Source organism: Taudactylus pleione, unplaced genomic scaffold, assembly GCF_031769625.1.
Source record: "Taudactylus pleione unplaced genomic scaffold, aTauple2 ptg000655l, whole genome shotgun sequence".
Taxonomy (NCBI): domain Eukaryota; kingdom Metazoa; phylum Chordata; class Amphibia; order Anura; family Myobatrachidae; genus Taudactylus; species Taudactylus pleione.
The window spans coordinates 514,778-542,247 of NW_028285057.1; the positions used below are offsets into that span (position 1 = coordinate 514,778).

Genomic DNA, 27,470 nt, shown 5'->3' on the forward strand with positions numbered 1-27,470 from the left:
TAACTACAGAAAATAAGCAGACAAAAATGCGCTAATTAGTTCGCAATTTAACTACAGAAAATAAGCAGACAAAAATGCGCTAATTAGTTCGCAATTTAACTACAGAAAATAAGCAGACAAAAATGCGCTAATTAGTTCGCAATTTAACTACAGAAAATAAGCAGACAAAAATGCGTTAATTAGTTCGCAATTTAACTACAGAAAATAAGCAGACAAAAATGCGCTAATTAGTTCGCAGTTTAACTACAGAAAATAAGCAGACAAAAATGCGCTAATTAGTTCGCAATTTAACTACAGAAAATAAGCAGACAAAAATGCGCTAATTAGTTCGCAATTACAATACAGCAAATAAGCAGACAAAAATGCACTAATTTGTTCAGACATTTAGGAAACTCAAAACCAAAGGTAAAAACTGTAAGGTGCACAAAAGTTGCGATAAAAATGACATGAACATTTAACAAACAAGTGAAAATCCAAACTTACCAATACAGGATATATAAGTCACCGGACAAAAAGGTCGTTGGGGCAGAGCCAAAAAAATCCTACAAAAGGATAATTGTGAAAAAATTAGAGAACAAAATTAAAAAAAAGAAGGATAGCCAAATTGAACATAAGGAAGACGTCAAAAAACTTACCAAAAAAATACACCACAAATAAAAGAACCACACCAAAAAAAGCGAACGGAAAGATAAACTCCGAAAAAACGCACAGAAAAAAACGCCAAACACCGCCAAATACAATTCCCGCCAACAATCCACTCCGACCAACGTAACCTCCAACAACCAACACCCGCCACCTAGACTCGAGACGGCCAAAGCCATAAATAGTGTTTATTTTCCCGCTCAAATTAAGGAGGGATCATAGGAACGCACAATCAATGATGCGGCCGAATAATAAGGACGCATGTATAAATACGTCACGACCAAAAAAAAACGGTCTGGTGTATTTCTTGTTTTGTTATAAGAAATGGCTACAGACCAGCCAAACAATGGCCAAGAGGCGGCAGGTAAGTTTTTCAGGCATTTCCAAACAAGGATTATTTTGAGACAGAATATAGTGAAAGTTTGCACGCTACAATTTCACATTTTTTTGGAAAACAGGTGTGGAGGATGACATGGAAGAGACTGCTGGGCCCAGTATTCCGGGCAAAGCAGGGAAAAAGAAAAGGCAGCCACAATTCACAAGAAAGTAGATGGAGGTTTTGGTTCAGAAGTGTGTGGACATCCTGACACCCATACAGGAATATGGGTGCAAGCCAGAAGTGGAGAATGTGTGGAGGAGATAGCCAGTGCTGTCAATAGGGTGGGTGATTATGTCCGTCTAGCCCGGGATGTGAAACAACGGTAAGTAAAAACTTGACCCCCCCAAAAAAACAGATAGAAATAATGCAGGAATAATGCCTACTTTTTCACCCACAGATGGCAAGACTTCAAATATCGCCTGAAACAAAAAATGGCTGACAGGGCTAGGCATGCAAGGGGGACAGATGGGGGTCCCACCCCTGTGTCATTGGAGTTTAATGATTTGGAAGAGCTGGCACAGGGGTGTGTGCAGGATGTGGAGGTGTTTGGCGTGTCCAACATGGATACGGACATGCCAGACTTTGCGGCTCCTCATGTTGTCCCAGGTAAATGTTGTGAGGTAACCAACTCTGAAATGTTAATGTGACAATATGTAGATTGTAATGTTCCTCTTTTCTCTTTTTTCGCACAGAGACACAGGCGGATGAGTCTGCTCCAGAGGGGAGCCTTGGCCGCAGAATTTCTGCTGGCTCTGCAGGGGAGGAACCAGTACATCCGGCTGAGGACCCTGCAGAAGCCAGTCCTGGGCAATCCCCCTCGCAGGCAGTGGCACTCCTCACAGAACTCAATTTTAAATCGGATTCCCATACGGAGATTCTGCAGAGGATGGACGCCAGTCTGCTACGGGTGGCTGAGGCCCTGGAGCAAAATGCTGCGGCCAACGTGACCATTGGTCAGGCCCTGGCTGAAAATACCAGGGCCAACATCCGAATCACCAATGCCCTGGAGCAGCTCGTTCGCCAGCACATGGTGGAGCCGACCTCCCTTCCTGCCGGAACATCAGGATCCTCCACCTCTGGCACAACAACAGCCATTCCTCCAAATGTGCCTAGCCCTGTGCCTAGTCCAGAGGCCACAACATCTGCCTCTGGACAGGCCAGCCAGAGGACATCCCGGAGCCGGTCTGGCGCTCACCCTACCCCAGCCAAACGGGGAAAGAAACGATGACAGCACTGGCTACTTTGCCCACACACCTTCTATGCTTGCCCCATATTCCTTTCTGGCCAAAACTTCCCTCTCCTTTCTTGTGAATTGTTTTTATAAATTTTTTCGTTTTTGTGCAAAAAATATCATTTAAACCAAAAATATGTGTCAAATATTAGTGGGTAACAAGGACCCCAAAAATGTACGTGACAATGCACATGATTTGTTTAAAAATGTGTTTGGCAAATAAAACCTACAAATTGTTCTCAACTGTATTGTGACATTAATTGACAATTGTTTTATAGTTAATTCTGTCCCACAAGGGACAAACGAAATCTGAGTTTGGAACTTTCCAAAAATCAAGGGTTAAAACAAAATGTTACTTTAAAAAACACTTGGGAATAAATGAAAAAAAAAAAAAAAAGACCAATGCAAAAGGTTACAAGACACACAAAGATGATTACAATATTGTTACAAAATGCAAAAATACTAACCAAATTGTAAAATACATTCCTACCAAAAAACGCTAATTGATTGTGTAATCCTGAAATTAGCAGCCGAGAATTTCGGCTGCGTACGGTTTTGTGCTATTACAAAGTGAAAAAAAAAAAAAAACATTACAAGCTGGTTTTCAATCCAAAGTTGATTGTTTATCTGACAAGCCGTGATAAATCGATGAAACATCGTGGAGGCCCGGGCAAAAGGACAAGGCCATCGCCATTGTGGTCGAGTAATCCAGACCCTAAGCTGTGCGAGCAGTTTGAACGGAAAGAGGATCAGCCAGTGACGTATGAGTTGGTACGAACACATTGGACGTTCGCATGAGCTAATTTATGTACGCCCCAAAAAAGCCTCGCCACGCCTGCGTTTTCCCATCTCCACCCCCGTCACCGCCCAAAAACGGCCTGTTCTGTCAATCACATTTGACATGTCACTTCCTGTTCGCAATTTGCCGAACGAGTGAAAAAAACCTCACAATCTGCCGTACGCACATGCGCAGTGTTACACCGGCGCATGCGCGGTGTCACAACATCGGAACGCAACAAGCGTACTGCTGTTAACGAGCGGCTCTGAATGAGGGCCTATGTCCTGTGATTTCAGGAGTGTTAAATAACTGTGTATCCTTTAGTTCTTTAGACTGTATAAACATGGTATGTCCATTGCTATTTGGTGTGCAGGTCAGAAAGGGCTGGAATTAGCAAGTGATTGGATTTCACGTAACAAAATTATGTATATCACTCACAGTGTGAGGCCATGTGTGAACAACTAGCTCTGTCCCTTTTTCTGACCACTGAAGTCAGTGTCCTAGATCATAATCCCAGAACCAGAGCTCCTGTTACTTCAGTGCCCTACTTCTAAGGACTCTTGTTATGCTATAGAGGCTAAGATAAGGATTCTGGTAGGTCTAGAAGGGGGAAGTTGAAGAGTGAGTTATATCATCACTTATCTTTAAAGCAGGGACCCTGTTAGTTTGTCCAGGTAACCCTTTATGGGAAATCTATTAATCTCAAACCCTGCTGACCTGTTTGGGAGACCCTGCTAAGTATGAACAAAGAATTAGGGATGTATAAAAGAGAATACCATCCAACATTCAATGTTCACTCCTTGGGTTTCAGACAGTCAGGTCTGGGAGTGCATCAGGATATTCCTGTGGGTGAGATCCCCCACCCCATCAGCAGTGCTAAGAACTTTAGTGTAAGTGTCTTAGGGACTCTGAATTATTTCTCTCTTTTATTTTGTAAGAGAATATTTGCATTATAATCTGTTTGTCATTTTATTAATATTTTTGTAACTAAGCCTTGAAAATATTTTTTGGATTAAACACATTTAATCTAGCATATTCTCCATGATTGAACTTGCGTGCCTGGATAGGCCCATGCTACGTATTTGTGTGTAATTTTAATGTGATTTATTATTAATCTGTTGGGAGATCGCAGACCTCCGGAGAACAGTCTGCGTGGTGGCAGAAGAACCGTGTATTAAGTGACCGCGGTGCGCCGGCGTCACAACCAGCTGATCCAGATTGCTGTATCTGCGAGTCTGCCCGGGTTCGTGACAGACCCCAAGGGGTAAATTTATTAAAGTGAGCATTTTTAGAAGTGGAGATGTTACCCATAGCAACGAATCAGATTCTAGTTACTTCTAGAAGGTGCTAGTTACATGTTAAGAAGAATCTGCTTGGTTGCTATGGGCAACATCTCCATTTCTAAAAACGCTCACTTTAGTAAATTTACCCCTAAATGTGATAAGGAAATTAAACATTGTCCCAATACTACCATTATTATTGGGCTTGCAAGAAGTACAAGGAATTCAAGAGCTATTGTACAGAAACATTGTTTATTTTACAACAAAATGTTGAGCAGTTATTAAAATGAGAGGAAAAAGGTGCTTTAACCCTTAGTAGATTAATTGGACTGTCTCAGTGATGCCAAGAAATCCAGCTGTTTGGTTTGAGGGCCAAATGGCCGGATGTGATCTCATTTGGCCTCTCGGTGAGCTCAGGCCGCATGGCTGGTTTGTATCATGAGTGGGCGGCTTTGTAGTCACTAACATGAGATGGCCTTCACCCTGCCTGGCACAGAGTGGGTTCTAAAGCCTGGTGTTATGAAAAAAGGTTTTTTTTTATTTGGCAGTTGGATATTGAATTTATACCTCATGTGGTGAATAATTCTGTACAGCTGTTTTATAAGTGTCTCAAACACAGCAGGATGAGTCAGAGGGATAAAATAACATTTTATAATACTGTGGGCCTGATTCAGGGATGTACACTCTGATGCCACCTCATCGGCAAATTTGTATGCAGTCTTTTGTACAAAAATATGGAAATGTCGCAGCTGCCTGGATTTGTATTGAGAACAGGGGCGTTGAGATCCGTGCCGGGCCGAGCCAGGGGGAGGGGGTGTGGCCTAATCATGAAGACTTGGCCACACCCCCTTAGGATTTATTTATTTATTTTAAACATTTTTGCAACGCCGCTGCTCACTGGGCGCCGTGAGCCCCTCAGCCCGGCGCAAAGGCATCGCTCCCTCCCACAGGCATAGGAGCAGTCTCTCACTACAGCCCAGCACACAGCAGCTTCTAGCAGCTGATATGTGACATAATTGGACTATATATTGAGCTTCCTTATGCTATTATGAAAGTCACATTTTATTGCAATAAATGTGTTGAAATATATGAATTTTTTTTTACACATCCGTTTCTCAGTAATTAAATATATTTAATATTTCTTGTGATTAAGCGCTGGTATTTAGACCGCACACAGCAGCGTGTGCTGGGCTGTTGTGAGGTAAGAGGGAGGGAGGGGGGGCAGTGCTGGGCCCCTCCAGAAAGCCTGGGCCCAGGTAATTAATACCCAATCCCCCCCCCTCTCTGCGCCCCTGATTGAGATACCCACCAGTAGCTTTGCAAATCTAAGCGGCTGTGTACAGAGGTGCAGAAAGCGTCGCAGATCAGTCGATTATCAAACTTCTGAGTAACCCTGTGGTCACGTAAAATGGCCGCGGGAACTGAGGAGCCGAAGCCACTTTTACTGCATACAGGATCGCAGTAGCAAGCAGAGAGAAGCCCCAAAAATGGTCGCAACACGCCTGCATTTGGATTGACATCTTCTCTATTTGCCGCCTACGAACTGAATAAGGGCCTGATTCAGAGCCGCCCGCTATTTGCGAGTGCACGCTCTGAATCAGGGCGGGGAGTATTTTTAATTTTTTCTCCTGTCCGCTCACTAAGCTGTGGGGGCCCACCCACAACTAGTACGAGCGGGCAGGAAATGGTCGCGATTATCGCGACCATCGGCATTGCGAGGAGACCCTAAGGTAGGGTCTCAGCACTCGCAATGCCGAGTGGACTTCCAGCTCTAATAGAGCAGGTAGTTCACTACTGACATCACGAGTGATGTTAGTAGGGCCGCCCACAAAAGGCAGGCGTTCCTTCGGGAACGCCTCCGCTTGTTCAACCACCCCCCCTACCCACCTACAAAACGGGGTGTGCTGTCGATCAACATCGACAGCTGCCCCGTTTTGCTGCGAGCGCCTGAGCGAGTGAAGGTCTCACTCGCTACGGGGCTCGCGCACACTGTTGCACACACCGCTCGTGTGCACTGAGCCACCATCAACCCTGATTCAGACCCGCGAGCGGGTCTGAATCAGGCCCTAAATCTTTACTGTGAGCGACGCCGATAATGGAACCGGACACATGCGCAGATTACCGATAATTCTGTACCATTCTGTATCAGGTCCTGTGTTATGTGTTATGTTATCAGATAAAGGCCCTCATTCAGAGCCGTACGCTCTGAGCAGAGTGCACGCTCTGAATGAGGGCCGGCCTCCATGAAAATGGAGCGTCCTTCTGGACGCTCGTATAGCTGTGGGTCACCACCCACAGGCTATACGAGCGTGCATTTTGATGGCCGCGATGGTCGAGACCATCGCGACCATCGAATTTGCGAGCCGGAGCCTGCGGTTGAGGTTTTCAACCGCAAGCTCCGGAGTGATTTTGGCTCTATCAGAGCCAAAATCACTCCCACTGACATCACATCACTAGTGATGTCAGTGGGCCAGCTTTTGACGGGAGGCGTTCCCGTGGGAACGCCCCCGTCAGGGAGGCACGCCCCCGGCACGCCTACCAAAGGGGGCGTGCTGTCAATCAACATTGACAGCACGCCCCCTTTGATCGGACACAACGAGCGAAGGACTTTCCTTCGCTCGTCGCATCTGGCGCATGCGCACGACGGAGCTCCCTCCGTCGTGCGCATGCTCAGTCCAGAACATCGACCCACTTGCGAGCGGACAGCCGCTCGCGAGTGGGTCTGAATCAGGCCCAAAGTCTTTTCCTGATACCTCACTTTCTTTGCACTCCATTTATTAATTTATTACTTGGTGCTATAATTATGATCTGCACCATATTACCTGTAAGCGGAACATTAGTGTCATGGGATAGGTTTAGCGTGACATAACCTGTCTGACTAATCACATGTCATGCAGATGTTCTCTGTTTCTGGCGCCTTCCTCTATTTCTGGATGAATGCTTGCTAATGCTATAAATTATGCGAGGAATTATGTAATAACATAGTGCATATTGTACAAATGTACTGTGATACAGCAATCCCATCCTGTCATTTTTATAGTCCAGACTTAACCATTTAAGCTCAATTTTTGATTGGTTGTTATGGGCTACAATACATTTGTGCAGATGGCATCTTGTAATTAAACAAGCTACATTGCATTAAGCTAAGATCCGGGAGTCAGGACCCTCTGCGCTGTGAGCACAAAAAACAGGCATGTCATTCCGGGACGGGGGCACCTCCGCACGCCGGGCAGTGTCCAGAGCTCCCCTAGCTGCTAGTCTGCCCCCCGACACATCTACTCTGAGTTCCCAAAAAACATATACTTACCTATTCCACAGGAAGATTTGGGAGATTCACAATATTTTTGGGTAGTCCCCTGCACTCCCTGAAGACTGGGTGCAACTTCTTAGATAAGTGGGCAGGATGAGAAGATAATACCGGGAATCGCGGCTCTGTAGTGATGATACAATTATCTTTGAATAGAGATTATTACATTCATTATTGGTAGATGTCTGAACTGTTACACCCACAGTCTGAATATGGAAAATACACCAGACACAGGGCCTGACTCATTACGGATCGCAACTGCAACAGCGTACGCCGATCAGTCGATGGTGCGTACTGCGCATGCATGGCAGTGCGCGTGCGTGAGTTAGCATTGCGATCACGCACGCATGCAGAAAGAAAGCCATCGCAGAGTGAGTGACGGGAGGTCAGCGTTTGGGGGTGGTGACACGGGAGTGGTCGGAGAAACCGGGAGTCCAGTGTTGCCGGGGCGAGATACACGCCTGTCACTATTTACCACTGTATGGATAAAACACACTTCACTAGACTTCAAGGGGTCAATTTACTAAGATGGGAGCAGGGTTGTCTTAACAGCAGTGTGGGCCCTGGGCAAAGCAATGCACTGGGGCCCCTACCCACCCATTCACGGGAACATTTTTTAATGGTCAATAAAATTAAACCCTCCTGCATGCCCATCAGACCTCCCACACATGCAGAGAGACGCTGTCTGACTGGTCTGAAGCTGGCGGATGAAGTGAAACTGGGACTGAGGTGAGAACTCATCACCGGGGGGAGGGATGGAATGGGGGAGGTTAGATCAGGATACAGTGCACCAGCGGCCGGCTTATAAAAATATCACACATTTACCAACTTGCAGGGGGCAGGTTGGCGGGCCCCTAAAAGCTACGGGCCCTTGGGCAACTGCCCAACAAGCCCAATGGAAGAGATGGCCCTGGATGGGAGTTCTATTAAGAAGTGATGTTGCCCATAGCAACCAATCAGATTTCAGGTATCTTCTAGAAGGTGCTAGATAAATGAGAAGTCGAATCTGATTAGTTGCTATGGGCAACATCACTTCTTAAATAGAACTCCCATCTTAGTAAATTTACCCCCAAGTTTACTAAATTGAGGTCATCAGTCTTAATGGAAGGCAATATATGCTAAACCAGGTACAGCGGATACAGGGGCGTCTTAAGAGAGGAGGGGGCCCGTGTGCACTCCATGTGCAGGGCCCCCTCCTCTCTCCCCGGGGGCCGGCAGCCGACTGACGCGGCTGGCCAGCCACCGGAGCATTAGTAGACTCCGGGCACTAGAGTGTGCCTGGAGTCTACTGCGCATGCCGCGGCGGCCATTTTCCGGTGTTCTGAGCAGCGCTGGCACCCGCCGCGGGACCACGGACAGGTAAGTTTAAAATAATATGGGTGCAGGGTGTGCGGTGTGGAGCCCCCCTGGATCCGGGGGCCCGTTACTAAATTAGGGTGTTTATTGCCCAATATATGTCTTTTACAATTATATTGCTATTGTGATTCAAGCATTTGCTGACATTAAACTATTGTGATGGAATTGTGATATACATGGTTTTCAACTAATTATTGCTGTAGTACAGGCCCTCTGTGTCTTTAAGTTTCTGGCAGCTTGTGTACTCACTGCATGCGAGGAGGTGAGCAATTTCTGAGTAAGGTCAGACCTGCTCTAATTGCGAGTGAGGGGCCGATGTTACTCGATTTTCCCGATGTATATCTGCGAGGTATTACGGATGTAAGATAGCAGTAGTGGGCGTCTCTATGCTGGCTATGCGACGGCTTTGCAATTGCATTCATTAGCATGTTTTCGCAGCAGACCTGCATGCGTAATCGCAATAGCGATCGCAAGAGCGATCCATAATGAATCAAGCCCACAGTCAGGACTGAATTAACAATGGGGCGGTTGAAGCAGCAGCTCCAGGCCCACAGTATCTGCTACTGGCTGTTACCCGTTTGGGATTCCTGTGGACAATCCGGATTCTGGAGGACTGTTAATCCTGGACGAACTGCTCAGTGTTACTAGCATCTATAATTTTAGATTCTCAAGTAGGTGGGGGGGGCGGGTACCAAAAGTGTCTCCTGCCCGTCCTGCTGCCATCTTCACTGGTGTTCAGAGTTTGATGCTCTGATGTGGAGTCTGGTCCGTGAGATGTCCTTAGTATCTCCCATCCCCAGGAACAGGCTCTAACCCCCCTTCCTCTACCCAGCTACCGCCCTCTCTTTTTCTGCTCTTCCCATCCCTTCTTCTGCTCCTCCCAAAAATTGTCAGCTCCAGGCCCATGTGGACCTTAATCTGGCACTGCACACAGTTTACTTTTTGTGGCTGACTTGCATCTACCTGGGTCAGTTGCTGCAGTCCATTATCCCAAACAGCTTCTCCGTATGGATCTGTCGGATATGTATCAATAGGGGCGCGATCTCCATGACGATAGACCTACAATGACAAAGACAATTTCACACTAAATAGAAGACCATAGATTACAACATTTCCAATCTCATCTAGGAGATCAGACACTGCTGCGTTGTATTTAATATTATTGCCCCTTTAAGTTCAGCAGCCAATACCACTGAAAACCTGAAAAGTACAGCATAATAAATACTTACCCATACTTGCCTACTTTTAAATTCTCCTCTCTGGGAAAAGCCTGGATGGAGATGCAGTTGACCACTTTGGAGGCAGGACCAGGCTCTTTACATCATAGACCATAAATCATTTTAGCCCCATCCCATCCCTACGGACCAGTAATACCTGGGATTATATCCCCATCCTGACCAATTCACTAGGAAGTGGGCGAGATGCATGAGTTCCACCCACTCTTCCAGGGCTCCAGAGGACTACCCAAATATTTAGGAGTCTTCGGTACCTACCGGGAGAGTAAGTATGAATTTACCCCTAGGGGGCCAAGTGGGTGGTGCAGGGGGCATGATGCCACAATCATGTAAATGAAGCCCCGTCTCCTGCTATATGTATTGTAAAATGGGGGGGTGGGGCCACTATAACACGACTCAGTGCTCAGTGCCTCCAGGAGACTTGCTCACTTATCCAACTGTCCATCGAACTTTCTGTAGTCTGTCAGACGTTCTGGGACAGTAGGAAAGTATGCTCCTGTTATTACCATAGCATCACACTGACATTTCGGTCTATATGCAGGGCTTGGTTACTACAGCATCATACTTGCCTTGCACTCTGTGTATTGGACACTTGTCACGTTAGTGTACATCCCTGTAGTTATAGCTTATCTTTTGGACTCTTGCACTCAACAATTGTTAAAATGAACATATCTCAACATAAATTTTTCCATATGAATGGACTCTTACCGAAATACAGAAGTAAAACAGGTATGCAGCAAAGCCAAGAAATCCAAGGTGCATCCTAAAAGTTCTCATTCCCTTTTCTTAGTTGGTTCATTCCAGCATGGCCACACACCACTAGGCTTTAGATTGTGAGTGCCCAGGGCCGGTGCAAGGTTTCTCGGCACCCTGGGCAAAACTCCAGCGACTGCCCCCCACTGCCAACACACTTTAATACCCACTTTCCAGCCCATCTGGAGATAGTGCGGAGGCAATGTTTTAAAAGTTCCACAGCTGCCACCTACATTAAGTACAAGAAGGATACCTCTTTCAAAGACATCCATATTTTGTAATAGTAAGACTCAATGGTTGCCCCCCACATCCTGGCACCCTAGGCAGCTGCCTATTGGTAGAGTGGCATTTTTATTAAATACATTATCCACTTATCTGGTTAATATTTTCCCAAAAACCACTCAAAGATTATCATTTTAATTTTTTTAAAATGTATCTAAATATTTTACTTAAAAAACATAAAGCACTCATGTCCACAGGCCCCCTTTATAACAGAATCCCCTATCCCCTATTAGCATTACCCCCAAGTGGCTTAGGACCACCCCCACCAATGTCCATAGGTCCCCACTGGACCGGTTCCGCAGCATGCTCTTTGATAAAGCCTCCAGAAAGGAAGTGAAACGCGTTAGCGGTCTATCACTATCACTGGATGTTCTAAACTGCTGAGTGACCACTAATCTGAGACTTCATTCTTTGCTGACGGAATCTGTCCAAAGGACTAAACCAAAGCCTGCCAAGTAAGGAGAATCTACCTTTGCATTGCTATATGTAGCTGTCACTAGCTGACTTCATTCCTGCGGCCTGCCCACTGAGCCGCTTAGGAGACTGGACACTAAGCTGTCACATATTCAGCATCCACACAGCCGGGAACAGCTGCTGCCGCAGGCCTGGAGACATGTAAATGTTCAAGTGGACTCAATCATCTGTTACCTATTTGGATGTAGTGAGATTCCTATCATCGGACAGATTGTGTATCATACGCATATATTTAACATTATACGCTATCAATGGTCTTGTGAATGTTCAAGCGGACTCAGGCCCTGATTCAGAGCCGGACGCTCTGACAGAGCGCTCGCTCTGAATCAGGGCCGTCCCTCCTACCTTTTGGAGCGGCCTCCTGGCCGCTCCAAAAGCTGTGGGGGACCACCCACAGCTATAGCGAGCGGCCAAAATGATGGTCGCGATGGTCAAGACCATCGCGACCATCGGGCTTGCGATGAGACCCTGCGGTAGGGTCTTGCTGCCGCAAGCCCAGGAGTGCTTTTGGCTCTATCAGAGCCAAAAGCACTCCCTCTGACATCACTAGTGATGTCAGTGGGGCCGGACCCAGGCGGTAGGCGTTCCCATGGGAATGCCTCCGTCTGGGCAGCCACGCCCCCGGCACGCCCACCAAAGGAGGCGTGCTGTCAATCACCATCGACAGCATGCCCCCTTTGATGCGAGACCCTTAACAACGGCTTGGCCGTCGTTATTCAGGTCTCGCGCATGCGCACGACGGAGCCGCCTCCGTTGTGCGCATGCGCACTTGGGCACCATCGACTGAATCAGGTCGACTGAATCAGGCCCTCAGTCATTTGCTACCTATTTGGATGTGGTGAGATACCGATTTTTGGACAGACTGTACACATAAGCATATATCTAATAATATTTGCTATCGATGGTCTTGATATGGACTTTTTGGTCACTTAATGCAACGTATTTCAACTTCCATTTTCAGTGCTTTGCTGCTAGTAACTATGTGATTACTAGGATACCATAGAGATTTTTGAATTGTTGTTTTATTGATAATATAGTATGGTTATTTTTTAACTGATATATAAAGATATTTGTTAACTAATTGGTGATCTTTTTATTGCTATACCATATACAATACACCTATATACTAATTCTCTCTCGGCGCAAAACTATTCTTGTCTGTATTTACTAGTAACCAATTTTTGGTCCTCTCTTTGGGCTTACACAAGCTCATTGTTTGTTTTGCTGCTATACTGATTATATGATATTATTGGTACAAGCGCCTGCTGAGTATTTTGTACCACTGTTCCTGGATCATTATCATACAGCTACAAGTGGTCAGAGGCTGTAGGTAAATAAAATAGATATGCATAATCTGCAGCATCAATAATTTGTGCTGTAAATCAAGCAAAATCCTCAGTGACTTCCAAACATTTAGCTAAGGTACTGGAGTGAATGATTCCATTCCCCTAGATCAGTGTTGGCTAACCCAGACACTCCAGCTGTTGTGGAACTATATATCCCAGCATGCCCTGCCACAGTTTTAGCATGCCCTAATAGCAAAATTGTAGCAGTGCATGCTGGGTTATGTAGTTCCATAACAGCTGGAGTGTCAAGGTTAGCCAACACTGCCCTAGATTGTAAGCTCCTAGGAGCAGTGTCCTCCTCCCCACTGTCTCACAGCCTTCTTCTCTAGCACTTCTATGGCAGCCTTCATCTGCAGAGCTGTATTGTGTATGGAGAATTGTGTTGCTAATTGTTACTTGTGTTCTGTTTATATCTTGGTTACTGTATTGTAATATAATGTTCTGTGTACCCTTTACTGTATGTACGGCGCTGCGGACCACTTGTGGCGCCCTATAAATAAATGTAATAATAATATGTTGTTAATTCACCAACATCTTATTAAATTGTCAGTTTTCCCCAATAGCTGATGTAAACACTAAAGGCTCGTCAGAATCTTACTAAATTGTTGGTCATTATCCTTTTCGAAATCGGATTAAATCATGTGTGACTGCCCTGCATCTTATTATACACAAGTGGTGGCCAAGTTTTTGTCATTAAGTCAAGGCTTAAAACGACTGTGCCATATGTCCCATGATATGCTATGGGAATTTACGAATGGGGTTTTATATAGTTGCATAATTCCAGGGATTATCCGCCTAGGCCAACAGGAAAGTGTAAGCCCTTTAACTAAATGTAATAATATAATTACGTTGTATTTTCACAGTTGAGTTTCGCTGGCAGTAGTGCGTACTTACTGTACTTATCAACATGTACTGTTGTGACAAGCAATTGGGGAAAATAACTTTTGCTTGCCTAAACCTGCACCAATACATACTAACAAGAGGTAGTGCAGGGTGCCTCCCCCACCCAGAGCAACTCTGTGCAGCTGGTTTTCCCCAGGAAGCTAGGCCGTCATAAAGTGACCAGCTCCACGGCCAATGTTTACCAAGTCCAATGTTTGGCTATTTAAACTCCATCTCTGCCGGTGCTATCTACCCATCCATCACTGCATGCCTCCCTGCCTCCCTGCTCCTTATTTATGACTGAACTTCAGACGGAATATCAAGCACCGGCACAGGCTTTATTTCCAGCAGCCGCGCACCAGCAAATACCCGGCTTATTTATTTTGGCTTCAACGGAGCTCCGACTGTGTGTGGCAGGAATACCAACAGCCGCAGATCCAGCTGATATTCGGCTCAGCTCTCCTCCTGGTTCTCCCTTACACGGAGCCCCGACCGCTGACTAACAGCGATCTTTTACTGCTGCGGCGATTGAAAGCATATACACACCAGTCAGATGGCCCCTGCTAGGTGACTCCACACTGAGTGGTTATTCAGGACTGCTATATTCCTGGTGTACATCATCATCATTACCCCTCTGTGCGGTGACTTTTCAACATCAGAGAGGCATTCCGGACACTGCCCTCTTTTTGTTTTCGGAACGCAATTTGGAGTTACATAACAGGTCAGCTAGTATTGTGCACAATACCATTGTTCAATTAACCAGTACTAGTGCAATATGCACAAGTGATTATACTATTCATCTAACAAGAATCCTTTTATCATTTGGGAATGATTGTATACCTATAACATCGGATTGAGGCTTTTGTCCCACAAAGGATATATATAGGACGCTCGCAAGCGGGTCGATGGTGCCCTAATGCGCATGCGCGCGACAGAGGGAGCTCCGTCGTGCGCATGCGCGAGACCCGGATAGCGACAGCCAAGCTGTCACTCTGGGTCTTGCACCAAAGGGGGCGTGCTGTCGATGGTGACTGACTGCACGCCCCCTTTGGTGGGCGTGCAGGGGGCGTGGCTGCCAGATGGAGGCATTCCCATGGGAACGCCTACCGTCTGGGTCCGGCCCCACTGACATCACTAGTGATGTCAGTGGGAGCGATTTTGGCTCTGATAGAGCCAAAATCACTCCAGGGCTTGCGGCCACGAGACCCTACCGCAGGGTCTCATCGCAAGCCCGATGGTCACGATGGTCTTGACCATCGCGACCATCATCATGGACGCTCGCATAAACTGTGGGTGGTAACCCACAGCTATGCGAGCGTCCAAGAGGCCACTCCATTTTTAGGTAGGAGGGCCCTGATTCAGAGCGAGCGCTCTGGTCAGAGCGTCGGGCTCTGAATCAGGCCCTCTGTCCGGTCAGCGCTACACATGTGGTGCAGTCTGCGTCACAGTGACACAGACTGCCCGCGGCCCGCATGACGCTGTGGCCCGGGGGGCACATGGCACCCTGCCCCCCGACCCAGCCCACCACTGTGCTCCGGGCACACTGGCTACACGCTACTCTCCTGACTGTAGGTTACAATATGTGCAGTGACCTATTTGTCAATGTCGACATTTTGACTGTCAATATTTTGATTTGGTCAAAATGTGGACATGCAAAATATAGACATGCTTACTGTATATTGTCAGTGCCGACAGATTGACTATGGCTATATTTTGAAATGGGCAAAATGTCGAAATGCCTATATTTTGAATGCAGGGTAAACCACTGTATGTGCAGTTAGCTACATTGTTACTGGCACCTTCTAACTGCAATACTAACTTCATAATTATTTAATATATGTCTATAAATGCCATTCTATGTGTTCAAACATGTCAGTTGAAAATCGCTACAGGCATGTGTTTTTGTTTTAAATTATTTCTCGCATCTTAAATGTAATAGGCGCTAAATAATATAGGCTTTGGTCTAATGTGGAAAATATGTGGAAAATACTATGATCAGTTTGTTATTTTATCTTAATTGTTTTCATGTTCCTGCAAGCATACAATATAACATAAAGCAGCAGGACTGATACTGACGGGTGACCAAGTCACAGTATAGTTAGTAGAATGCATCGCCGGCATAGGGGTAAAGTGCAGATGTGTAAAAGCTGTTACTAGACAATCTAGCACAAAAGGATTTGACCTTTCCTAATTCCTACAGTTATAAGGACTTTCTAGGAACGAGAGAGAGAGAGAGAGAGAGAGAGAGAGAGAGAGAGAGAGAGAGAGAGAGAGAGAGAGAGAGAGAGAGAAACAAATTGTAGCAAAAATCATGCAGTTCTCAATTGCTGGAAGTAATGTAAGTTTATATACTGGGGTTTCAAAACAATACATTTAGAAATACCCATTATTGTGTAAAGCTGTCTGACCAAGCGACTGGTCTGAGTGATTACTGGGCCTGATTCAGAGACGGACGCAAAGCCACTATTATCTCAGGACGAGCGATTGTTTGCAATTGTTCATGTGCGGACGCAGCACTGTACACCCCCAGCTATCGCAGTGCGTCCACCTTTATACACAGGAACCATTCGCAAAGTGAGTAACAGGTAGTCAGCGTTTTGGGGAGGTATTACGGGGGGGGTGGTTAATAAAACGCTGGCGTGTCTGACCATTTAAATGCCGTTTTATGGGCATGTATAAATTAGCCATCTCCTGTGAGAACCCTCTGTGTGTTAGGAGAGCTGCAGGGTTTGTGGCTGGTCAGATATGGCTTACATACCATGTGGCTGCTTGATGTGCCCCGATGATACCAATGTTTACGCTGTATATGGATATGAGAGGGCAGCAGTGGGCGTCCCTATGCTCGGGTAAGCTTTGGACAGCATTAGTATATTATTGCAACTGCGATCCATGAGAGAATGCAGCTGCGATTGCATTACCCTCCGTCTATGAATCAGGCACAGTGTTCAGCGTACAGACCCGAGAACGGCTAAAACACTGTTTGGATCATTTGATTTGGTCATCCATGCTGTCCGGCCATCGTTCAGCCGATTCCAGACAGTGAATGCTTATCGCCTCCACACATTGCGCAGTTTATGCGGTCTCTCCTCCCCCTCCTCCATGTCTGCTGGCTGGCTGCGCCATTTTCCACTATGGCCAACTTAATGCAGTGGCGTTAGTTCATTCCAGACGCCCGCAGGCAAGTTAAAATTAGGTGCCTCCCGTCCCATCACAGCCGCTGACACTGTAATGTAGTAATTCGCATGCAGACAGGCTATAGACAGACAAAGGCAGCAGCTGATGGTCTGACACATCGCTCTCCACTAGTGTATGGTGGCTTCTCAGGTGCCGGGAACGGGTGCCATGTATTGGGCGGCTGTGACGGTACAGTCCAGTTACATAGTTACAGCGATTAGTGGGGTGAATATGCTGTGGATAATGGAGGAGGTGCCCCTTCAGAGTTTGAGCCCGGCGGCAGGCGCCTCCATTGTCTCCCATAGTTCTGCCCCTGACTTAATGTATACAATACTGACCAGAAATGTGCTGCGCCCATGTGGAACTTACCACAGTGACAAACTTCAGCTTCCTGGCAGGTACGCTGAGCAAGAATCCACTGATCAATGCAATGCAGACAGACCACAAGTATGACCGAGTCATGTTACCCACACAGCAGCAATGTGACTGGCATGCTCCACGTCTCGGTGAGATAGACCCAAGAACTGTCTTACTATGTCCTCCAGTGTTTTATCAGCCCACATCAGGGATGGGGGGGAGCAGGCAGAGGAAGCAGGACAGGTTGCTGAATGGACACAACTGAAGCCTGTCATTAAACACTGTATAAACCCTGAGACTTTGCCACAAATGAAAGGCCCTGACAGAACCACAGACGGGAGGCCATGAAGGCGGTTTGGATGTGTGCTTTTTAAACCTTTTTGTAATAGCAGACTCCAGAGTGTGTGTGTGTGGGGGGGGGGGGGGGGACCATCGTGTCTGCTGTGCTATGCATCTGTAATTTCATAGACAGGCGGCCTTTATTTGAGATTATTATTTACTATAAGACAAACCGAACAGGAGTCACATGAACATACAGATAATATGGAAGCCGTGTATTTATGATCTGTAGTATCAGCAGTCTATGGATTAAGCCGCTCAGCTCATCATCACTTTTTGTAAACAGTATTTTTGTTACTTTTGAGGGTATACTAGCTTTTGTGTACTACTGTTATTTTTATTTTCTTATTAGTAAATGTATACTCGTTTTATTATATTTTCTTTCCACTGCAAAAAATAAGAGCAAATGTTTTGTAAAAGGACAGGATGATTCTAAATGAGGCAGCTGGGGGAAAAAAAGTCTGTATTGTATTATACAATAATAAAATTTAATGCTTAATAAACCAGAAAAATACATGTGATGGCATGTGTGATGTCATGTGTTTGTGTGTTTGTACTGATTTGTGCCCAGGCGAACACAACAAGAAGCCGATGATGCCAAGTGATGATGCCAAGGTGAGCAGATTTTTGCTCTTTGTAACAGGTGGAGTTGGAAAGCGATTGTTGGCATCGGGGGCACTGAAAGCAGGACAGCTGCTGTACCGAGTCTGATTCTAGGCACAATGTGACAACAAGATCATTTCCCGGTAAGATCCACTAATGACTTTGAGCACATTTGTCTGGATGTTCCCATATACAGGGTCGGTGAACATTTTTTTGCCACCCTAGGCAAAACTTCAGCCTATTGCCCTCAACCACCACCAATGCCCACTTCCCAGCCCCCAAGGTGAAAGTGCAGTGGTGGCTTCATATAAGTTCCACAGCTGCCCCCTGCCAGCATTAAGTCCAAGTTAATTTTGTGTTAGGCAGAGTCAGTGGCACCCGCCTAGATTCCGGGACCCTAGGCAGCTGCCTAATGGTATAGCCGGCCATGCCCATATTAGCTGGTATCTTTACGGTGACTGTAATTGGACCACAATAACTACATTAAACAGGCACCTTCTGTGCCAGTTAAGCACATGTCAAAGTGAATCAAAATGAATATATGTAAATAAAAACCTAAACATGTAGGTATATGTGCTTCATACTGTCATGATAATCAAAATGATTTGATGTAGGAATGTGACACTTAAAATTGTGAAAAAAGATGTCAGCAAACTGTCATGGCGTATATAAGACCTCAATGCGGTAAGATGCCATTAAGGTGAAATTAGTAAAAGTAGTCATTAATTAAGTAGGTGGGCGAAGTGTAATATTAGGCTGTACTGTGAAGCAACATTTTCAATTTTACTAACGTGCACAATTTGTTGCTAGCTAAATGCAATATGTGTCCTGTACGTATAGAAATGGAGCTGGTCTCTGCCAGCATTGAGCTTTTGCAAACTTCACGGACGTTTGTAGTGTGGAAATTGCCGTGCTCTCTGCCCAGAGCGGAACTACCCCGGGAAAGGCTCTGCTCCTCTCACCCCTTTTATCTCATGCCAATAGCATTGCTCTCTATGCTGAAATACTTCAATTGTTCTACAAAATGAGGCGCTCTACTGCACCTACTGGTACCTCGCTGGGAACATATTCGCTCCTTACAACCTCCTCCCTTTTGTTCCTGCTGCCTATACAGCAGAACTCATCTGCTGTATAGAGTGTAAGCCGGTATGAGCAGGGCCCTCTCACTTTCATCCTTTCAACATAATGATGCTAACTGCACTCCGGACCAGATTTAGAGTACGCTATTCCGATATTTAAACATTTGAGTGATTTATCGAATGACTACACATGCGTAGCGGTCGCATTGCACATGCGCCAAGGTACCTTAGCAATGCCGCACGCAGAGAGAATTTTTTCGATCAGGGACCGTTTGGGGGAGGTAACGGGCAGTGGGAGCAAAAAAAAACAGGCATGCCCCAGCTTTTTTTGGGGGCGTGCTGTAGTCTGCGATTCCATACACAGATAAAGTAGTTCCGATGGCTCAGTTCAGACGGCCTTTCTGCGAGACCGTTGGGCTACTCAGATGGCTGATTATCGAACAATCTGCGACGGCGGCTGCTTGGATTGGTGAAGACACCGGTGGGCATCTCAATACAGTTCCAGCCAGCTACAGCATTAGCATAGAATGTGTGTGCCAGATGGCATCTGCGAATCCATTAGCGTCCATCTCTAAATCAGGCCCACTGTCTTTACTGATGTATCTTCTTCTTTTTCCACGTGTACGGCGCTTGTGACGCCTTATAAATAGATGAGAACAGTGATCTAGATGACATCACCAGTGCCAGTGAGTAAGTGATAAAACACACAAAGGGGAAGTGTGGGAGGTAATAGCGAGGGTACACCAAGCATATGAGGCATTCTGTATCCAGGGCCAAACAGGATATTTTCCCTACAGCAAACAGGAAATTCCAGAGTACACACAGGGAATCGGGGAATCGCTGGTGTGACATTATCTCAGGAGTAACAGCACAGCTCAGACACAGACACTGCTAATTAATCCCTATTTCCCTAAGACTCATCTGTACACAAAGCATATCCTGCATCAAGGAGCAGCATACATTGTTTTCTGTCTACATTATATATAAATAGAGGTACTTTGCCCCAGTGGACATTAGTACATAGAGACCCTGGGCAGCTCTGGTGCTCGGTTTTTGGAGCCATGTGAACGTTTTTTTGTTACAATCAGGGCTATCCAGAGGAACCTGGGGCCCCTGTGCAGCAGAAGCTCCTCGGGCCCTTGGCATGTACATTGCACATGCAGCCTAGGGAGGTGTGACTATGCATGCAGACCAATAAGAGGCTATGGGCCTGGTTCAGCAGTACACACTATGTCGATGCCACATGCGAGCTTCTGATGCTTTCAGTCATCGCATGGCTCCGAGCCGCACTGCGCACACGCGCCCCGATGGCTACCTCATAAAGACGCATTTGAATGTAGAGAGAGGTCATTTGACCAGCCAGACACAGATGTGTCTCATTCATGTCACGCTCAGCGACTACGTCTTTTGCCAGAGTTGCACTGACACCGGCAGCCATGTTCAGACAGAGATCTGCACCTCCATAGAGCTGGTGCAATGTTCTATGGTGTGACCGAGGAGGCTTCTTAATAAGCACATCAATGTATTAGTGCCGCAGGGGGGGGAGATGGGGCGTGGCCTAATCCAGGGAGGCGTGGCCACACCCCCTTAGAAAATAAAACAATTTTGCAGCGCACTGGGGAGGGGGGCACCATGACCTCCTCAGCCCGGCGCATAGCCAGTGGGGGGGTGATCAGTGTGATTGCTCCCCCCACAGGCATAGGAGACTGCTGTGGCTGCCACTTAGCAGCCACGAGGAGTCTCCCAGTGCAGCCGAGCACACAGCCAGGGGCGCCGAGATGGGGGGGAGCGGGTACAGATTACCTGGACCCGGGCTTCCAGAGGGGCCCGGTGGGGGCCCGGGTCTGGCGCCGCTCCCCCTCCCTCACAGCAGCCCAGCACACAGCGTGTGCTGAGCTGCAGTGGAGACTGCTCGTGGCTGCTGAGCAGCAGCCACAGCAGTCTCCTAAGCCTGTGGGGGGAGCGATCACACTGATCGCGCCCCCCCTGGCTTTGTGCAGGGCTGAGGGGGCTCAGAGCGCACCCTCTCCCCAGCGCGCAGCGCCGCTTCGCAGCCCTGCATATCTTTTTTTTTTCCGGGAAGGGGCCGTGGCCACGCCTCCCGTGATTAGGCCACGCCCCTTATTACCCGGGCCCGCCGCAGCTCTCAGCGGGCCTGCACACAGCAGTGTGTGCTGGGCTGCTGTGAGTAAAAGGGAAGGTGGGGCGGCGCCGGGCCCCTCCAGCAAGCCCGGGCCCGGATATTTAGTAGGTCGCAGATGATCCAATGATCTCAGTCCTGGGTAAGCCTATGGTCTCCCAGAATGGGCGACAGAACTAAGACGTTGGCACCAGTGAATCGGCATACAAAGACGCTGGATTCCACGCACCTATGAAGCGGTTGTGACACGCCGGCGTTTTTCTAGCCACGCCTCCTTTACTACCTGTTACAGTTACCACCAGGGGTGGTTTAACAGAGGAGTGGGCCTGTGTGTAGACTATCGGCCCCGGGCCCCTCCTTTCTGTGGTGCAGGCGACTCTGGCATTGTGCCCCGAGCCTACTGCGCATGTGCAGGTCTCCGGGAACATGGTGCCAGCAACATGGTCTTGGAGACACCTCTACTGCGCATGCTCAAATATCTGGGAAAATGGCCGCCACACTATTCTGCACTTCTATTGTAGTGTCGATGATGGACTCCAGAGAGGTATGTATTAAATATGGGTGCGCAGGATGTGCGGTGTGGGCGCCCCTGAAAACATCAGCCAACGGCGTAAATATTGGCAGAGAGTAAAACTCTGAAGCAGGCCAATAATACAGACACAACAGTTTCCACATGATTTTGTACCCGAACAGAATGATACATCGGCCCCTTAGTAACTAGCTGTGCTTGCACATGTTTAATTCTAGTTTTGCAGCAGCCACTGATAGCTCTGTAATTGCTGACTAGAGCTCATTGTATTTAATTCTGCTACACTCAGCCCTTTGCAGTAGAGACGTACAGCCACAGAGTCCTTGAGATCTGGATTGTTTGTGTACCGCAGACGGTCTCAGTATCACAGTATCACAGTATCACAGTATCGCAAGCAACAGATAACACTGTGGGAAGTATCCAAAGCTAGACGGAAATACAAGAGATGATCTGTGTAGCTAACAAAACGTACAGGACCTGATTCAGAGACGCACGCAAACTCGCACACACTGCTGCTGGTCATGTAGCCGAGCGATTATTTGCTATTGCGCAAGCGCAAAAATCCTGAAACTCTGCACATTACACGCAATACACAAAGGGCCTGATTCAGACCCGCTCGCAAGCACTATGTGCTCGCAAGCGGGTCAATCGCGCGGCATGCGCACTGCGTGTGTGCAAGCCTCGTGGCGAGTGAGAAATTCACTCGCTCCAGGGCTCGCTACAAACGGGGTGGCTGTCGATGTTGACCGACAGCTCGCCCCAGTTTTGTAAGCAGGGTGGGGGGAACGCCTGCCGTTTGTGGGCGGCCCTACTGACATCACTCTATTAGAACCGGAAGCTCACTGGGGCTTGCAGCAGACGAGACCCTACCACAAGGGTCTTGTCGCAAGCCCGTTGGTCGTGACCATCGCGACCATCACCTGGCCACCCGCAAAAGCTGTGGGTGGTCACCCACAGCTTAGCGAGCAGCCAGGAGGCCGGCTTTTTAAAAAAAAAAAAAGCGGCCGTCCTCATTCAGAGCAAGCACTCGCTTTTTGCGAGTTTCTCTGAATGAGGTCCAGAGTGTGCACACAAAGGTGCTGCTATGTATGGGACAGATAGTATCAGAAATGGGGTCAGCAAAGTGATGGGTGTTCCTGGATGGTGACTGGGAAGTGGCCTGAAGTGAACTCAAAAAAAATATGCCTCATGGGCACGTCGTGGGCGTGTCAGTGATAGCGGCTCCGTTCCCAGACACACAGCCGCAGCCAGAGAGGCCATGTTCAGACAGAGAAATGACACCTGCCATCGGACTGTTACAAGTGCTGATGGTGATGTGTAAAATATCACCGGCGGTATTACAGAGACGCAGAAAGTGGGCGCGTCAGGGCTTGCACAATCAGACGCAGGCTTCTGCACCAGGAGAAGGGCTGATACCAGCATTTACATATTATCACAGCCGCGACTCAGGAAACAGACGCAAGAACGGACGCAGCAGAGTCCACCTGTGAATCCAGCCCACAATGACATACATATTGCACAGTAGCAAATAACAGTCATTATTTTACATATTCCCAACTAGAACACTTTACTAGATGACATTAATAATAATATCTTTAGAATAATGGATTTGGCTTTTACAGTGATTTTCTTTTTGTTTGGTGTGCATGGATTGGCAATATATGTGAAATACAATTACACGTTTGGCATAATGTTCTTCTGCTAGTATGTAATAGGTGTTTTGCTATCATAATGTGTGCTGCACTCAGGGGTACAGAGAGGGAGGGGTGTGGGTACTAATGACCTGGTCCAGGCTTGTTTGAGAGGCCCGGGCCAGCTGGTGAGGGGAACAAATGGTCCCCTTTGCAGTGGATGTAGCCACGTCTCCAGGAGTTGGACACACCCCCTTAGGATCATCCAAGCTCGGCATATGTCCCAACAGCCCTGGTTATTCTTCAGTGGTGTACATGTCACTCAGAGGGGCAGATGTACTATGCTCTGGAAAGTGATAAATTGGAGAGAGATAAACTACCAACCAATCAGCTCCTAACTGTCATTTTTTAAACACAATCTGTAACATGACAGTTAGGAGCTGAGTGGCTGGTAGTATATCACTTTCCAGTGTATCACTTTACAGAGTTTAGTACTGTACATCTCCCCCTCAGAACGTATGCATTTGAAATTCAGTGCTTCTCATTCCATATCATACTTTAGTCAGTGGTGTATCTATACTGAGTGCAGGCCATACTTGCCGACATCCAGCTCCCTCCTTCCGGGAGGGGGCTGAATGTCAGCTTACAGCGGGGGGCATGGCCAGTGCGGGCCGGGGGCATGGCCGTGAGATTTCATCATCGCAGCTCCACCCCTTCTTCACAATGCCGGTGTAATCGGCGTTGTAAAGCGGGGTTCGGGGCCACGATGACGCCATTCAGCGTGAATCGCGTCACCTGGCCCCCCCGCTGCGGGGGTTTTGCTATTAACTCTGCGGGGGGGGTAGGGAGAGATGGCGGCTTGCAGGAGGCTTGCCTACCTTCCCTGGGGGCCGGGATAATCAGGAGGCTCCCGGCCAAATCGGGAGGGTAGGCAAGCCTGGTGCAGTGCACACATTCCCCTGGGTCCAGGAGGCAGGGGCACCGAGAGGGGGGATAGTGGGTACAAATTGCCTGGGCTCAGGCTTGCTGCCAGGGCCCGGCCGGGGCGCAGGTCTGGCACCACTCCCACTCCCTCTTAAGTCCCAGCACATGCAGCTATGTGCTGGGCTGCACTGGGAGACTGCTTGTGGCTGCTAAAGCAGCAGCTGGAGCAGTCTCCTATGCCCCCCATTGGCTGTGAGCCAGGCTGAGGGGCACACAGCGCCCCCCAACCCAGCACGCAGCGTCACTTCACAGCGCTGAAATAATAATATTTTCCATTTATTTTCTAAGGGGGCGTTGCCACGCTTCCCGCGATTAGGCCATGCCCCCTATCACCTTGGTCTGGCGCGGCTCTCGTCGGCCCTACCAGGAGGGTCCACAGCGCACAACCTGCACCCACTTTCTTTAAGGAAACAGCTAGATCCTCTTTCATAGATTGACCCTGACGTCATCAGCCAGTGTCCAACGTCATTCCCTACCATCCAAGTAGACATAGAGGGGGAATATAATCATGTGGCGAGCGTAGCGAGCCACCGAGCCCGAAGCATGGCGAGCAAGGGGCCAAGTTTCTTTTTTTGCTGGACTGTGTGGGCAGGAAACTGCACTTCCGCCCTCAGTTCACGTCACTTCCAGGTACAGTATCTGAAGGGGAACAAGTCTTTTCCCTTTCTTTAATACTTGACTCTCCGTAGTCTTGCAGTGGCAGTGATGCACAAATCACTGGGAAAATGGCCACTGCACCATTTTCTCGGAGACCTGCATATATGCAGCTGACTGGCACAGCTACAGAGTCTACTCGCTTGTGCCGCTGGTTAGAGAGAAATAGGGGCCCGGACATAGACTACACACGGGCCCACTGTTAATTTAATAAGCCCCTGACTTTAATACATGCTTGACCTTCCGGTAGACTCTTTAGTTTTTAGGGAGTCCCACCTACCCCTGGGAGATCTGGTCATCCTCCCGCATCCTGCTTATTTCCTAGTGCAATGGGCATGACAGGAAGTGTAATGACGTGTTTCTCCACTTTCTCAGGGGCTACAGGCATCTCCCATTTGGGAAAGAGTCGAGGGGCAAAAAAAAAAAAAATAACCAAGTCCGGTTTAACAATAATTTTAAATTAAAAGCAAACTTCAGACACGTTTTCAGACACTTGATTTTTTCTACTGCTTCCTAGAAATAAAGAAAATATTTCTACATTTATTACAATGTTGCAGATATTAGCTGACAAGTATCAAATTATTTAGAAAATACTTTCATGTTGCCTCCCTTCCCTATTTACTGCAATAGTACATAGCAGACAGTGGTTTCCAAACTTTTTTGAATCACAGCACTCTAGAGTATCAGCATTGTTTTCACGGCACCCCTCGTTTAAGTTTGTTATTGAGAGATTCAGATTTTTTTTTATAAAAGTGAAGAAAATTGTGCTTACCTGTCATCCTCAGGCTCAGTTATGTGGTGGTGGACAGTTTTGCGCTTCTGTTTGTCCACATATTTAAATTAAATTGACCTTAAATAATTTGATTTGGTGCTGGACCAACAACCTGAGGCACCCCTGCAAGTGTCCCGAGGCACCCCAGGGAGCCACGGCACACAGTTTGGGAACGACTGCACTAGAGTTAATGTTTTTGTCACAAATCAGTTAGCCTACCAGTATGTTTTCGGGAGAAAAAAATTCCTATAAAAACATGGGGATAACATATAAAGTGTCGAAGCCGGATAATTGGCTGAGACAGAGGACCTCATTCAGAGGCGGTCGTTAGTTGCAAGCGGTCGCACTGAATCAAGGCGGCCGCTTGCATCCTAAACGGCTGCCTCCTTGTCGATCGTTAAGCTGTGGGTTACCACCCACAGCTTAACGACCGACCAGGTTGATGGTTGCGATGGTGATCACCATCGCGACCATCGGGGCTTACGACCAGACCCTAAGGTTGGGTCTGGGCACTCGTGAGCCCCTGGAAGCTTTTTGCTCTGATGGAGCAGGAAGCTCCCCACTGACATCACTGATGATGTCAGTGCGGCCACCCACAAAACGGTAGGCGTTCGTTAAGGAACGCCTCCGTTTTGAAAACCACCCCTCCGGCCCACCTACCAAACGGGGGCAGCTGTCGATCAACATCGACACCCACCCCTTTGGTAACGAGCTCCGGAGCGACAGAGTTTCTCTGTTGCTCCAGGGCTTGCGCACGCGCAGTGCGGCCGCTGCGCGTAAGCAGGCCAAACCATCAAGTCGGTTACGAGCGCATCAGCGCTCGCAACCGACTCTGAATGAGGTCCAGAATCTGTTCAAATTAAAATCTGCACGACGCCATTTTGCAAATGGCAACAAGACGCCATTTTGAGAATGGCCACCCAACTCCATTTTAGCGAATCTCACACAATATCAGTACATGCGGCGATGTTATTTAGCGTCGTGCGATTCCCACGCAATAGAACAATGTTAAAAGTCCTCATTATATGACTACATACATTTACAAAAACATATAATATGAACAACCCTGCGAAACACGTACCACGGTGTACTTCACAAACATGTAGACGCACAACGCTAATTAGCGTCTTTTTTCATATCCTTACACTTACATAGAAAGGTTCCCTAGCATTAAGGTTAATATTCAAGGTTTTATTCATTATTAATTATGTAATGAAGCAACTGTATTTAAGATCTCAGGTTTAGTACATGATAAGCAGACCG

The 27,470-nt window shown here is 47.4% G+C and overlaps 1 protein-coding gene across 1 annotated transcript in view; it reads right to left on the reverse strand.

Annotated features, from left to right (window-relative positions):
* The window catches only part of LOC148478426 (testicular acid phosphatase homolog), a 71,813-nt gene that overhangs the window by 43,127 nt on the left and 1,216 nt on the right, over nucleotides 1–27,470 (reverse strand). The window contains exon 2 of the mRNA XM_088455419.1: nucleotides 9,937–10,032. Within this exon, the coding sequence (XP_088311545.1) occupies nucleotides 9,937–10,032 (96 nt within the window). The remainder of the gene's footprint in view (nucleotides 1–9,936; nucleotides 10,033–27,470) is intronic.